Source organism: Dendropsophus ebraccatus, chromosome 1 (assembly GCF_027789765.1).
Source record: "Dendropsophus ebraccatus isolate aDenEbr1 chromosome 1, aDenEbr1.pat, whole genome shotgun sequence".
Classification (NCBI taxonomy): domain Eukaryota; kingdom Metazoa; phylum Chordata; class Amphibia; order Anura; family Hylidae; genus Dendropsophus; species Dendropsophus ebraccatus.
This window is the reverse complement of record NC_091454.1, coordinates 14,855,877-14,870,046: the sequence shown is the minus strand read 5'-3', so window position 1 is coordinate 14,870,046 and position 14,170 is coordinate 14,855,877. Positions and strand designations below refer to the sequence as shown.

Genomic DNA, 14,170 nt, shown 5'->3' with positions numbered 1-14,170 from the left:
AACAGAAAAACTAAAGTATTCCAGGAATTAGCGTTATTTGAGTTACTACCAGCTGAACTCTATATAGTGGCTGACTAGCTGGAAAATGTTCTCATATACTCTACTGTAAAGCGATACAAACCCATGATTTTTCTAAAAAAAAAAAAAAAAGTAGCAAGGGCCGCATAGAATGAGAGTCACATCTCGTGCCACGCGCCACTCTTTCATCTGCCATCACACAGCACATGCCCTAGTCTTAATATGATGCTACAGACTGTCGGCAAAGCCTGGAAATTAAGTGATAAACAGGGCAGAAAATTGGCCTTTTTGAAATGCAATTTTCCGAGTAAATCCCAATGAGCTGATTGTGGGTTTTTTTACAAAAAAAAAAAAGAAAAAAAAGATCCACTTTGAAATCACTAAAACCTCCTTCCAAAACAATGATAAAACAAAAAGTTCTTCGAGGGGGTCAAAACAAAAAAAAAATATATATAATCTATAAAAATTTTCCCTCCAGATATGGCCGGCTGCTATAATAAAGCTTTATTACTGTTAATTTGAAGTTTCTTGCTGTAACCGGAACGTCAGATCGGAGACTGTTATAAAGAGACTGACCCCTCCTGAGCATAGGGAAAAAAATGGAAAATATTTTGAGAGATTAAAGCCCGGCGTAAGTCTACATCTTCTTGAATCCACATTAATTATTGAGGCCCCCCGCTGGGCGATGTAATTGGCTGCTGCCTGTTAGCCGAATGCCAAGTTTTTTTTTTTAGGTTAACATTACAAATGTTTTTTTGATTTTCATTAAAAAAAAAAAAAAAACACGACTCCGGTTTTATAGAGATTATTTTAATGAATACACGCGACGTCGGCTCGGCCGGGCATCTACTCGCTCACAGCTGTTTTTTTTTTTTTTTTTTTTTATAATTCTTTGGTCTCTGCTGGTCCAGCGAAAAACAAAGTGAGGAAAATGCTGCGGCAGCTCCGGTGCGGTGGGGTGGGAGGGAGCGAACATCTCTCCCGATACGCTACCCTTGCCAAAAGGGAACTGAAATTCACGTGTGCGCTCTGTTTGTAGCTGTGATCAAAGTGTGGCTAAATCCTATTGTCAGGGGCCGTCTTGTTGCAACTTTTTTTTTACTTTTTTTTTTTTATCGCTGTCAATGGCGGTGATAAATTATTTTGCTCTTACTTTCTAGAGACGATGTATCTATGGGCCGCATCTATCGTGACTATAATGAGCAATGCTCCCAAAATTAGTTTGGGGTCAGGTCAGTCAAATAAATCAAAAAGAGCCGTCATTGTTCCGAAAGTCATGGATGACTCTCTGAGGTCTTCTAGGTTTTAGGGTTAAATATATATATATATATATATATATATATATATATATATATATTTACAGTCAGCTGACCAGATCCCTGACACTGGGTGCTGGGCATCAGCCAATCAGGGACAGACTTACCATGCTCCGCTCCCACCTGCTCAACACAAACTGAATGGGAGTCAGGAGGGGTAATTGGGCCAACTACAGAGGGAGGAGAGAGGTATACAGCATGTGGACTACCTGCAGAGGGGGGAGAGAGGTATACAGCATGTGGACTACCTGCAGAGGGGGGAGAGAGGTATACAGCATGTGGACTACCTGCAGAGGGGGGGAGAGAGGTATACAGCATATGCATTAACTACAGAGGGGGAAGGTATATAGTATGGGGGAACAACTATGGTGGGGAGGGAGGTATACAGTATAGGGGGATATGTATACACTATGGGGGAACAATTACAGAGGTGAGAGGGAGGTATACAGTATGAGGGATACCTGCAGAGGAGGGGGGGGTATACAGTATGGGGGCTGCCTACAGAGGGGGAAGTATATAGTATGGGGAACTAACTACAGAGGGGGAGGTATACAGTGTAGGGGACTTTACTGCAGAGGGGGGTGTATATATTATGGAGAAATAACTACAAAGGGGGGAGCGAGGTATACAGTATGAGGGGCCTTACTGCAGAGGGGGGGGGAGAAAGGTATACAGTACAGGGGAACTACTACAGAGGGGAAGGTATACAGTATGGGGGAACAACTACAGAGGGGGAGGGAGGTATACAGTATGGGGAAACAACTACAGAGGGGGAGGAATACAGTATAGGGGACCTAACTACAGAGGGGGAGGAAGGTATACAGTATGGGGGAACAACTACAGAGGAGGGAGGTATACAGTATGGGGGAACAACTACAGAGGGGGAGGAATACAGTATGGGGGACCTAACTACAGAGGGGGAGGAAGGTATACAGTATGGGGGAACAACTACAGAGGAGGGAGGTATACAGTATGGGGGAACTACCTACAGAGGGGGAGGAAGGTATACAGTATGGGGGAACAACTACAGAATGGAAGGAATACAGTATGGTGGACCTAACTACAGAGGGGGAGGAAGGTATACAGTATGGGGGAACAACTACAGAGGGGGAGGAATACAGTATGGGGTGGCCTAACTGCAGAGGAGGAAGGGAGGTATAAAGTATAGGGGGGACAAGTACGGGGGAACTTATAGTATAAGAGCTTAATAACAGTGGGGCATACAGTATGGCAGCTAACAACTGTATCTGTGTTTCTCTGAAAATAAGACCTACCCCAAAAAAAGGCCCTAACTCTTTCTTTCGGAGAAACAATATAAGGCCCTCTCTTATTTTTGGAAAAACGCAGTAGTAATAGAAGTTTTAGCAGTACAGTATGGGACAGGATAGACCAATTTTAGTGGGATCGGCGGACTATCTAATGTGCATGGTGGTCGTCCGTATTTCAGGGGAGAGAAAGATCAGGCTTGTTAGATTTCATTTTTGTTAGAAGGGTCTCTAACAATAAGCTCATCACAGGATGTCCCAGCGATCATCTGTAATCTGTAGGTTCTCAATTTCCCTATAGCACCTCCGGTGGAGAAATTAAGTATTACACACCTTTCATTAAAATGAATGGGAACAAAAAAGTAGATTTGTACAGAGCTGTAGGCCTTCTGTGTGCAGCCATACGAAACTATGTTCTTCTCTAGGTACAGCATGGGCCTATAAAGTTCTAAGGCTGCTATATTAGGGGGCGCTATAACAGATTTGCAGTGTTTATACCCCTATCCAAGCATCATTATATAAATTTATTTATACACAAACACCATTAAATTGTCAATCAAGTTTTAATGCATCATAGAGAAGTAAAACTACATTGGAATATTTAGGACGAACACTTTTTTTTCTATGCACACTAAATGGACTGTCCCTTTAAATTAAAACAAAATAAATAATACTACTTTTAACAGTCCAATACATTTCTTCATACATCCGCTCACATTTTATTATTATTTTTTTCTGTCTGCACGTTGTAAATTTTTATCCAAGAATAAAATAACTTAAAAACCTTTTAAACCTAAAAAACTACATTGCAAGCCGTATCTGAATGCGTCAATTGGCATAAAACAACCAATGTATAACAACTGTGTTTTTTTTTTTTTACAATTTTTTTTCTTTAAAGTCAAGTTTGTTTTTTTTTGTTCATCAGTAAAAGAATATAAAATCTTGGTCAACCCATGGTTAGGTGTATTAAAATAGATTTGTATAGTACTGCACAGTTTCTCCCGGAGTTGTGAGAATGGTGGTAGGGACTATTATTGACCATCAACCCCTTTTATTTGTAAGACATTCACAACTGTGTGATATGCAGATGTACAGCGGAGCTGCCTTGTAGTATGTATTTTTTTTATTTTTTTATTTTTTTTTTGATAATGCAAATATTCTCTCAATATGAGATTCGTGTGATATGTTATAAGCAGCCTATAATGTTCGAAGCATGTATCTCAAAGTCCGGTATAAAAAAAAAAAAAAAACATTATCAGGTGGGAATGAGCAAGGAACCCAAGTATAAAATGTACATACCACATTAAGATTACTTTTTAAAAAAAAAAAAATCAAACATTTAAAAAATTGAAATAAACAAACGCTAACACTGATAAGTAACAGCCAACTTTTTGCAGGTTGGGCATTTAAAATAATAAATGGTAAAATTGTACTTCAATACAATTTTTTACTTCTTTTTTTAAAGGTGCTAATGAATTTTGGATTTTTTTTAATTGATAAGTCACCAAATATACTGTATAATATTCTGTCTTAATAAAGGGAACAACACATAGAATTTTATCCAAATCGAGAATGAACCGTTGGCGCATGCATTTTACATCCAAAAAGAGTCCACAGAATTGCAAGGCCTGTTTGGGGGCTCGTCCGGGATTAGAAAAAAAACACATGGCTGCTTTCTTCCTGAAACAGTGCCACACCTGCCTTTAGCTGGTGTCTGGCATTGCAGCTGAGCTTCATTGAAGCTGGTGCCACACACTTTTGGAAAAAGTCGCCATGTTTTTCTAATGCTAAACAATCCCTTTATTTAAGGCGCTAGGTTGAGCTGACCACTGTTGTATCAGGAAGACTAGCTCATAAAATAAATGAATTCATTGTATTATTTTTTTTTTTTTTAGAAGCTCAGTTTTTAAAAAATAATGCATGTCTCCCCCGCTCCAGTTCCCCCATCTATACACTATTAAAAAAAAAAAAAAAAAAAAACATTTCAAATCATAATTTAAAAACAACATGATATATCAGATATGAGAAACTCCACTTGAGGCAGTTTTTTTTTTCCTGTACCATATAGCAGATACTTCTGCAAGCATAAAATAAAAATGCATTGTTCCTTCCACATTACATACTTTACAATAAAAATGCAGTACAAAAAGTTTAAGTTTTTTTGGCATATTGTCTGTACTGGCGAAATAAAAAATAAAATAAAATAAAACTAAATATTTGTAAATAAAAAATTCTTTTTTTTTTTTTTTTTTTTTTACCAAAGTGTAAATCAACCAACTAAAGTTTCCCACTTTGTCATCTTTGTACCTTTCTGGAAAAAAAAAATGAAAATACATCAATAGCAAAATAAGTACAAAGAACCTGCAAAAAAATGAAGGAGTCGTACAGTCGTACTTTGTTAAATAGTTCGGCACGCATATACACAAGCATTAGCATGAAAATACTTCAATGTCCAACTAGAAATGCTAAGTTTATACAATTTATTTTCTTTAAATATAGCTGCAGACCTCGACTGTAATAATACTGGGAGGAGAAAAATTTAAGAAAAAGAAAAAAAGAAAAAAAAATTCAGCATTTGTTTGAAGGCTCTGAGAAATTTACTAACATAACCCTTTTCGAGATAGCCCCATTGAAAAATAAACCTGAATACATGTGGCAGAATCGACTGGAAAGGGCTGAAAATAGTCCAAAAAATAATAGAAAAATTTTCCGTAAAATTTTTCTTCTTCACATCTCCCAAAATAGAGTCATGATTGGGTTCCATACCAACTCTACAATATTCAATCCTCTCCACAAATAAATGTAAGGTGAATATTTTAGCAAGATACCAGCTGCCCATCATAATGGTACTTGCTTAATTGGCCCTTTCTCAAAGTTTTTTTATTTTCTTTTTATTTTAAGGCCAACGTAAAAATGAAGTGAAAAAACTCATAAGCACTGAAGGTGTCAGTAGGTGACGCAAGACGCGCTGCTTCTTCTTTGTCGCTATTGCCGCCATGTTTGGGAGTTTTTCGTCGTTGTTAATGCTGCTTTTGTGTTTGTAGATTACAATTTTTTTTTTAAAAAACCACAAAAACAGACTGTTCTTTCCTTCTCCTTCTTGGCGAAATTTAGCTTAAAGTTATTGTTCCATCTGCCCATGTCAATTGTTACTCTGAGACTGCTGCAGGCCTTTGTGGATGGTAGGGGTGGCAGATGAAGGTTTGATCCAAGGGACCGTCAGCAACGAAGCGGTGGCGGTTGTCGTCATGGTAACCTGAAGCATCTGTTCGCCCTGAATCAGTCTAATGAGAGTTTTAAGACGTTCCAAAGATGACTGAGTTCCTCTCTGCTGGGCCAGCAAGCTATTCTTTACGTCTAAGCATTTCTGTCACATAGGGAAGGAATAAAATATAATGGTTATATCGAAAACTACATGAATGGATAACATACAACCATCAATGGTCTTCTCCTAGCCAACATTACGCCATGCCAATAAGTACTGGGCTAGATTCAAATTCCAAAATTCTAATTCTAATTTGAATTCAAGCACAGTCACCAAAGAAAGTCATGCATTAGAAAGTATAATACATGACTTTCTTTAGTGACTGTCTTCAAATTCAAATTTGAATTCAAATTTTGGAATTTGAATAGAGAATTAGAACAACATGATTGTCCTCAAATTTGAATTCAAATTTTGGAATTTGAATAGAGAATTAGAACAATATGATTGTCTCCGAATTCAAATTTGAATTCAAATTTTGGAATTTGAATTGAGAATTAAAACAACATTCTTGCAAATGGCACTATGGCTCCTCGCAGGTTGTGTGCGGTATTACAGATGAGCACTACTGACTTAACTTTTTTAAAATTTACTTTTAGTACATTATTATGGGAGCAGCCATCTTGTTTGATCTTTTTTTCACCAGCCTTTAGAGTTGGGACCGAGGGTCCTATTACATGGGCCGATGGCAGCCCGATCAATACGGTAAACGATCACTAGATCAGCGTTTGTTTACTAAGCCTATTGCACAGCCCGATAATTGTTTAGCAAGGGCTGCACGGACATCGTTAGCGATGTCCATGCAGCCTTTGCCCAAATATTACACGTAGCGTTGCTCGGACGGCGGCCGATGATTTTAGGTCTGGGCCTAAAGAAATGAGCAGCCGAATCAGCCCGATCATCGATCCGTGTGATAGGGCCCCTACAATGAGCCCCATGGACACGCAATAGACTGAAGCACTGTATGCAAATGAGTTGTATACAAATGAACATTCTAAACTGAAGATGAAGACAGTGACTCCTAACCTTTATAGCGTTGTTCAGGAGTCTTTCTTGATCTTCAAGCTGTCTCTGTTCGTTTTTTAATTCATTGCCTTTTTTCAATAATTTCCTCTTTTCCTCTTCTTTCACTGTAAAACGAGAAACATTGGTCATCATCGGTATCAAATCTAATATACTGGAGTAATAGACTGGTGTGTATATGAATGCTCTTTGCTATATTTATTATATTAGTGGTCTTCTCTAGTGTTGACCTGTCAAACTGTACTGCTTTGGCGATGATCTCCGAAGCCGAACACTTGGCATTTGATTCCCAGTGTCTGGAGACATTGGATACCATCCTAGGACTGCCAGGAAAACATGGATAAAGTCTATGGCATCCAACTTCTCCAGACACTGGCAATCAAATGCCAAGCGTTCAGGTTCGGAGAACATTGCCGAAACCGTACAGTTTCACAGGTGCACTAAACACTAGTCTCCGCACCATGGCATGCAGTTTTTCAACAGCTGGAGGGCTATACCACTGTCTTGCATATACCTGCTTATCAATATAATGTTTCAAATATTGCCATCTATAATATTGTCGATCATTTGTTGATCATTTACGTATTACATCGTAAGAGAAAGGTCCCCACCAGATTTATGTGTCACGTAAGACTGTACGATAGCTAGGGCCCCGCTCCATGGCACTGTTTCCTTCTTTAATACCTAGAAATTGAAAAATACGACAAAAAAATTCTAATTATTGATTTATTTTATTTGTGGATTCAAAAGATGAATTAAAAAACTAAAATAAAATAATTTAAATTGAGTAAACAAATAGGTTAAAAAAAAAAATTCTGGTAAATATTGGCTGAAAATTTGAGTGGTGTGCTTACATGGCTATGCAGGTCCTTAAAGGGGCCCAAAAATGGGGAGCTCTGAGCTTATGCCAGCACAGTTGACAATCTAGATGGAGTTGAACTTTGGGTTCCTTATCATCTGCAAACACTGGCTCCACTTTCTTGAGCAATAAACTGGTTGCCAAGCCCTAGTGGGGGATTTGAGTGGCACATTGTTGGGCACCCGAAGGGCCCTATTACACGGGACAATTATTGTTCTGAAAATTATTAAACGTTCAGATCGACATCAGAAAAATTGTTAAATCATTTGGATACCATTCTAGAAGTCATTCACTATAGTCTGTTGCCGATCTTTAGGTGTAATAACTCGAATGATCAGTGAGTACAGGAAGACCGCAAAAATGATCGTAATGAACGATCATCATTCCGTGTGTTTGTCAGAACAGAACAAGATATTCCCAAAACCTGTTGTTTGAGATTGTCTATCGTAATCGCTATCGTTGAAAAATAACTCTAATAGGACCCGAAGTGTCAAACCAATACTGATGTTCAACCCTTGTTTGGTCTTTTGTCTTGAGGTGAGGTGAGCCAGTGTCTAGAAGGTCTCAGTTTGGAGGGAGAGTGCAATAAATTGCTTCCTAGGGATTTTTTTGTGGAATACCTTTCAGCCATATTGCGTAGAGCAGTTGTCGAAAACAATGAGACTTGAGATTTTCTAGCCAGGAAAAAAGGTTGTCAAGCCTAGACTACAGATGTTGCTGTCACCTTTTTCGAGTCCTTCTCACCTTCTGTTGGCACTTTGGACACATCCAGACTCCTTTGGGTGCTATTTTCACTGGTGAATCTAAGCAGTCTAAATGGTAAGCTCTTGGACACGTTCCACACGGCTGTAAATTGTTGCCACGTCTGCACGCCGAGCAGTGTTCGTCATGAATGATCTCATCCTAAAGGTGGAAAGCAAAACCATTTTAACATTGACCTGCCATATCATAAAATGAGAAAAAAGTTCAGCATGGCTTTCATAAGGTGGCTTTGTAAGACTGGCCGTCTAGATCTTTCAAGAACCTTCTTATAAACAACAGTGCTCAATTGACCTGGATGTCTATGTCAAAGCAGGTGGGAACAAAGTTAGATGGCCACCTTATCTTGGGGAAACAATTGTGATTAGTGTTGAGCAGAAAGGACAAACTGTTTGGGTTTGGTAACATTCTCCAAACCAGAACGCTCTGCGTTTGACTCCTGCTAGTGAGTCCTGGAAAATGTGGATATAACTGTAAGCTGTATCCATGTTTTCCTGACAGCCCTAGGGCAGCAATTGAACTTATCTGGCCACCAGGAGTCAAATGCCGGGGGATCGGGTTTGGAAAACTTTGCCGAAACCAAACAGTTCAACCTCTCCACTCAACACTAATTGTGGTATCAATGAAACTCTACTCAGGTCCATGTGTGCGTCCATTCAAGACTCTTCCATATACAGATACCACAATTTAAAAAGATAGACAATAGAAGAGCCCAGGTAACCTCAACCTTCAACAAGGGATTACAAGGCCATTGGGGTACACAAGAACCATCAGACACTTCCAACACCAAGATGGAAGCCAATTTTTTTCATTTAGGATATCCCCAAGATAAGTTGGCCAGGGGTCTCATGGTGGCCATAGCCCAATGCTACATGACATGATAAGAAAAGAAGAAAAGGATAATCAAATTATAACACGTCAAACTTATGATAATGAGATCATTTTTTCACTTTTTGTTTGCTTTGAAGGTGAAATGAAAATGGATTTAAAACATTAGTTACTGAGTTAATGCCAGATTACATCACACAAAACAAAAAACATACAAAAATAGATAACATGAACAGAAACAAAAAACAGACATACAGTATATACACCCACATAAATCAATGAACACGTGAAATGACTTTTTCTACGTTGCATGCATACAAAAAATTTCTAGCTGGATCTCAGTCTTGAAAGATTGGCTTGGGAATCCCTCAATCTACTCCGCAATACAATCTGCAAAGCTCTTGGGTTGTCGGCACCATCTATTTGTTGAGACTTGATGTGACATTTGGATAGTATGGACACTCAGCGGTTAGCACTTGGCTTTGCAGTGGTGGCGTTCTCGGTACAAATCCCACCAAGGAGTATGTATGTTCTCCCTTGGTTTTCCCCAAAACATATATATAGGTGAATTAAGATTGTGAGTAGTGTTGACCAGACTTGGGGAAACTTTTCGGGTCTGACAAATTCTCTGAACGCGAACGCTCGGCATTTGATCGCAAAAAGTAGGATGCCGTCCTCCCAGGAAAACATTGACATAGCCATAATTGGTATCCACGTTTTCCAGGACTTCCTAGAACGGCATCCAACTTCTCCAAACGCCATCAAATGCCAAGTTCAGAGAAGTTGCTGGACCTGGAAAGTTTTCTTAAGTCTACTCAACACTAGTTGTGAACCCCTATGGGGTGAAGGAACAATTCAACACGATTCCACCAAGGACACCTTGGTAAAGAGGGGTACTGATTTTTGGCGCTTTTTTTTGCAATATGTTCTCAATTTTTTGCCTTTTTAGAACACAATGAAAGACAAAATCTTTGACCCCATTTTTTTTATTCATGTGGAACCATCATGAGGGACCATCAAAGCAATATAGACTTATTTTCTCCATTGTGTTACATGCCTAGATCCTGATACCTCTGTAAAATGGGTTAATGTGATGATAATAGAAGTTCTGAGCCGACATACCTTCCAATAGGATCCCGCAATCGCTAGCACATAGAGAAGGGCAGAAATAGGTTAGTGGTTAAAATAATAATATAAATGCTATAGATTGGGGGGGGGGGGGTGCACATACACGTATATCACCAGTAGTTATGGAGGGATTAGTCCTTGCCTCATTGATAATGGACTGTGGACACACTTCCATTCAAATAGATGGTGGTTATGATGGGGGACATACTAATGAAGGTGTGGGGTATTATGTATATGAAAAGAGTCAATTGGTAAGGTGGGCCAAATAGAAAGGTATGAAAAAACATGACCTAAAACCTGATCTAGTAGGAGAATTAAACTGGTTGCTATGAACATAACCAAAAATAAGAGCTAGTTGCTATGGACATAGTTTGAATGCAACTGGTTGCCATAGATACAGGCTTACTGATTACAATGGGAATGATTGCTATAGACACAATAAATAAGTTGCTATGGGTACAGATTAAAAGATGTTGGTTGCTATAGGCATTGCTTGAAAGATGTTGGTTGCCATTGGCTAAACTTAAATGTTACTGGTTGCTATGGTCACAACTTGGATCTAGATGGCCAACACCTAAAAGGTTCTTATATACTGTATATATAACCCTTCATAGTTTCCTGTGCCATGTGATGCTCAGTGCAAAAGAATCCATGTACTTAAACAGAAAATTTGGGACAACCAAGCCTCCCATCTGGGATAGCTCAGGAACACCCATTAAAATAACCGAAAACGCTCAAAAACTCTCACTGTCGGACGACCCAAACTGTTAAAGGAACCAGTTATATAGCCAATGCCCTCCAGCTAAAAGATACTGGGGCGGGTTACAGGACACTGGTTATGTGATCTGGTCCCTTTAAGGTATGGTCTGATAATGTGGACAATGCATATGGCCCCATCATTTTTTCAGCAAAATTGGGCATCCACACCTAGGTAGCTTCAATACCTTCAGGTTCCTATTACTCTTTATTGGTCAGGATGTAGTCGGCTTCTATTATAGGTCACTGGAATTTATCAAGATCCAGTGGGACAGATTTTAAACAGGTCCATGGACCCAATGATGTCTTGGCGAGCAAAAACTTTGCATGAAGACACATAGACTCCTTTCTTCATATGGCACTACAGGTTGTCTCCATGAGGCACCCTATTCCTTTCTAGGTGCAATACTTCTAATTGAGGATAGCAAAAAAAAAAAAAAAAACAGATTGAAAAGTACCACCATCTTTTTGGACCTCCATATAAAATCATATAAGGGTTTCCATGCCACCATCTAAGGTACCATCCAACATGGATCCTTAATAAGGCTGTATACATGTGATTTGAGTAGACAATGAGTTTTTGCCTCTAGGCTTTTACGTAACGTAGAGGTTTCATTTGGATAACAATCACCCTTTACCCAGGTGTAAATTGCCCTTTAATCGCCCTTTTTTTTGGTCTTTTAAGTGGAAAGTGACCAAAGAAGTTCTATTGTGCAAATGAAGCTTTCATTTAACCTTAGCCATGGGCGAAACTGGTTGGATCTACAATTGATGGTTGACCATCAAATTGCCTTTTACATCTGTTTAACCCTGTTAATCCTTTACCATATATATGGTATATAGGACCTATTTGCCTACAACTCCCTCCCCCAACTGTAGTCATTGAAAGAGGGCCCATCTTCCCCAATAGAATCCAATACCTGTTTGTATCGTATATCTATGGCCCATTAATAATATAGGGTCGCCTAGTATTGATCCATTTGTTAAAGTTTCAGCTATCAAGTAATAGATGGACTGATAAACTCCCATGCATGGTTTCCATTTCAGCTTCATCACCGATGAGTGATATTATGACCATTCGTCACTGATCTTTTGCTCCGTTGGACAGGCAATTATCGTCGGAGAAGGTTGTAATTTCGAGAAGTCATCGACGTTCTGTAAGTGTGGACGTATGCTACCTGAACCCACATAGAGGTTCTGTTTGTAAACCAATTTTCGGCCACCCTGTACAGTAGTAAGTGCTCTGTACTGATATACACTCCGCAGGACTGTGCAAGGTCGACCTTACCGATCCCGCGAGGTGTTGACTTTCAATGACATTAAGCTGGTAATATAAATTACCTGAAAATATCCTATTTTCCGATTAGCAACTAATCAATTTGCTCACGAAGAGCCGGAGGCACATTAATCATAGAGCGGAGTCCTAAGACCGGGCTCCTAATAACTCCGGGATATTAGTTAATAAAACCCAATAGACTGTTTTATGTTCGCTAGAAAAATAATGATGAGATCTGTCACCCAAATAGAGAGATGATATAGGAGCTTCAATGTGTTTAGAGAGTAACAGTAGGCCTAAAGGTATGACCCTTTCGAGGTCCAAGGCTATTGCAAGAGCAGGCCATAGGTCCTCCTGATGTGGCGGGCCCCATAGCAGACACTATTGCTGCTATAGTGGTAGTTACGCCCCTGGACGCCCCTAGACTACAAAAGCCCCATCTAATTTTATAAGTACAATGAAACCTTGAATTACGAGCATAATTCGTGCCAAGAACGTGCTTGTAATCCAAGTCAAAGTAAACCTTCCCAACTCCTCAGGTGGCTGCAAACCTGCTGGAGCTGGTACTTGCTGGTACTAATGCCAGCTGCCTGAAGAAGCTATCGGAGAAGGGGTTAATTCAACGGAGAGAGACTGACGCAGCAGTCATACACCATCCAGCTACACGTGTAGGCAAGATGGTGACGACACGTCCACAGTGGTGGCAGTAAGTGTCTGGACAAGGCCCTGTGGAGTTGAAGCATTCACTGCTTGCGTTACGTCTGTGCACACACGATCTAGGCTGTCTGAACACCGGAGTAGTCGGGCACTGCTGCCTCTCTCTCACTCTGACCCTCCAGCAGCAGGGAGACAAGATAAGGCGAGCTGCTCGCTTCCACAGGAGGATCTCAGTTCTACAGGGTCACAGACTGGCCCCAGAGCAGTGGGTTACAATGATAGGGTTTTCTACTCAGTACAGTATCCGGATGAATAAACAGGGGGCTCGTATTACCAAATCTTGATTGTTTCCCGAGAAACAACTTTTAAAAAATTGTTAGCTTGTCTTGCAAAATGCTCTCAGACCAAGTTACTTGTAATCCAAGGTTTTCAAGGGTCAAAACATCTGTCGGAATACCTATTTCTGCCAATGATTTCTGCCCGGTTTTCTGCTTTAGACAAGCCAGAAGTCTCCCAGTGATCAGCAGTAAGGGTTCTATTTTTCTGCACTGCCCCCAAAGGTGAGATATAGTATTACACAATGTCAGCTGAAATCAATGAGTTGTTCATGTAATACAAGCATGTGCTGGGTCCTCCATTACAGAAACGCTCTTTCTCTTTGTGTCTATACTATAAACTGGCATCACATGGCACAAGACTACTAAGGCCCCAATCTAGTTTTTCTGTACATTATGGGGGAGATTTATCAAACATGGTGTAAAGTGAAACTGGCTCAGTTGCCCCTAGCAACCAATCAGATTCCACCTTTCATTCTTTACAGATTCTTTGGAAAATGAAAGGTGGAATCTGATTGGTTGCTAGGGGCAACTGAGCCAGTTTCCCTTTACACCATGTTTGATAAATCTCCCCCTGTATCAGTATATTCATTCCAAATGGAAAACAGTACATAGGTACCAATGCCGCACATCTGTGCTGCATTGGTCTCCACCCACTTCCTACTTTGGTTGATGGTTTCCTCTGCGG

At 39.8% G+C, this 14,170-nt stretch overlaps 1 protein-coding gene across 4 annotated transcripts in view; it reads right to left on the bottom strand.

Moving 5' to 3' along the window:
- Positions 1-4,890: 4,890 nt before the first annotated feature.
- The window catches only part of PHF21B (PHD finger protein 21B), a 98,776-nt gene continuing 89,496 nt past the window's right edge, over positions 4,891-14,170 (bottom strand). For 3 of the 4 annotated variants that reach the window (XM_069968067.1, XM_069968041.1, XM_069968058.1), the window contains exons 9-13: positions 10,453-10,475; positions 8,488-8,646; positions 7,496-7,568; positions 6,888-6,991; positions 4,891-5,966 (exon numbers count right to left, since the gene is read on the bottom strand). In XM_069968067.1, the coding sequence (XP_069824168.1) occupies positions 5,742-5,966; positions 6,888-6,991; positions 7,496-7,568; positions 8,488-8,646; positions 10,453-10,475 (584 nt within the window). In that variant the 3' untranslated portion in view covers positions 4,891-5,741. The remainder of the gene's footprint in view (positions 5,967-6,887; positions 6,992-7,495; positions 7,569-8,487; positions 8,647-10,452; positions 10,476-14,170) is intronic. The other variant, XM_069968050.1, reaches the window with a different exon arrangement.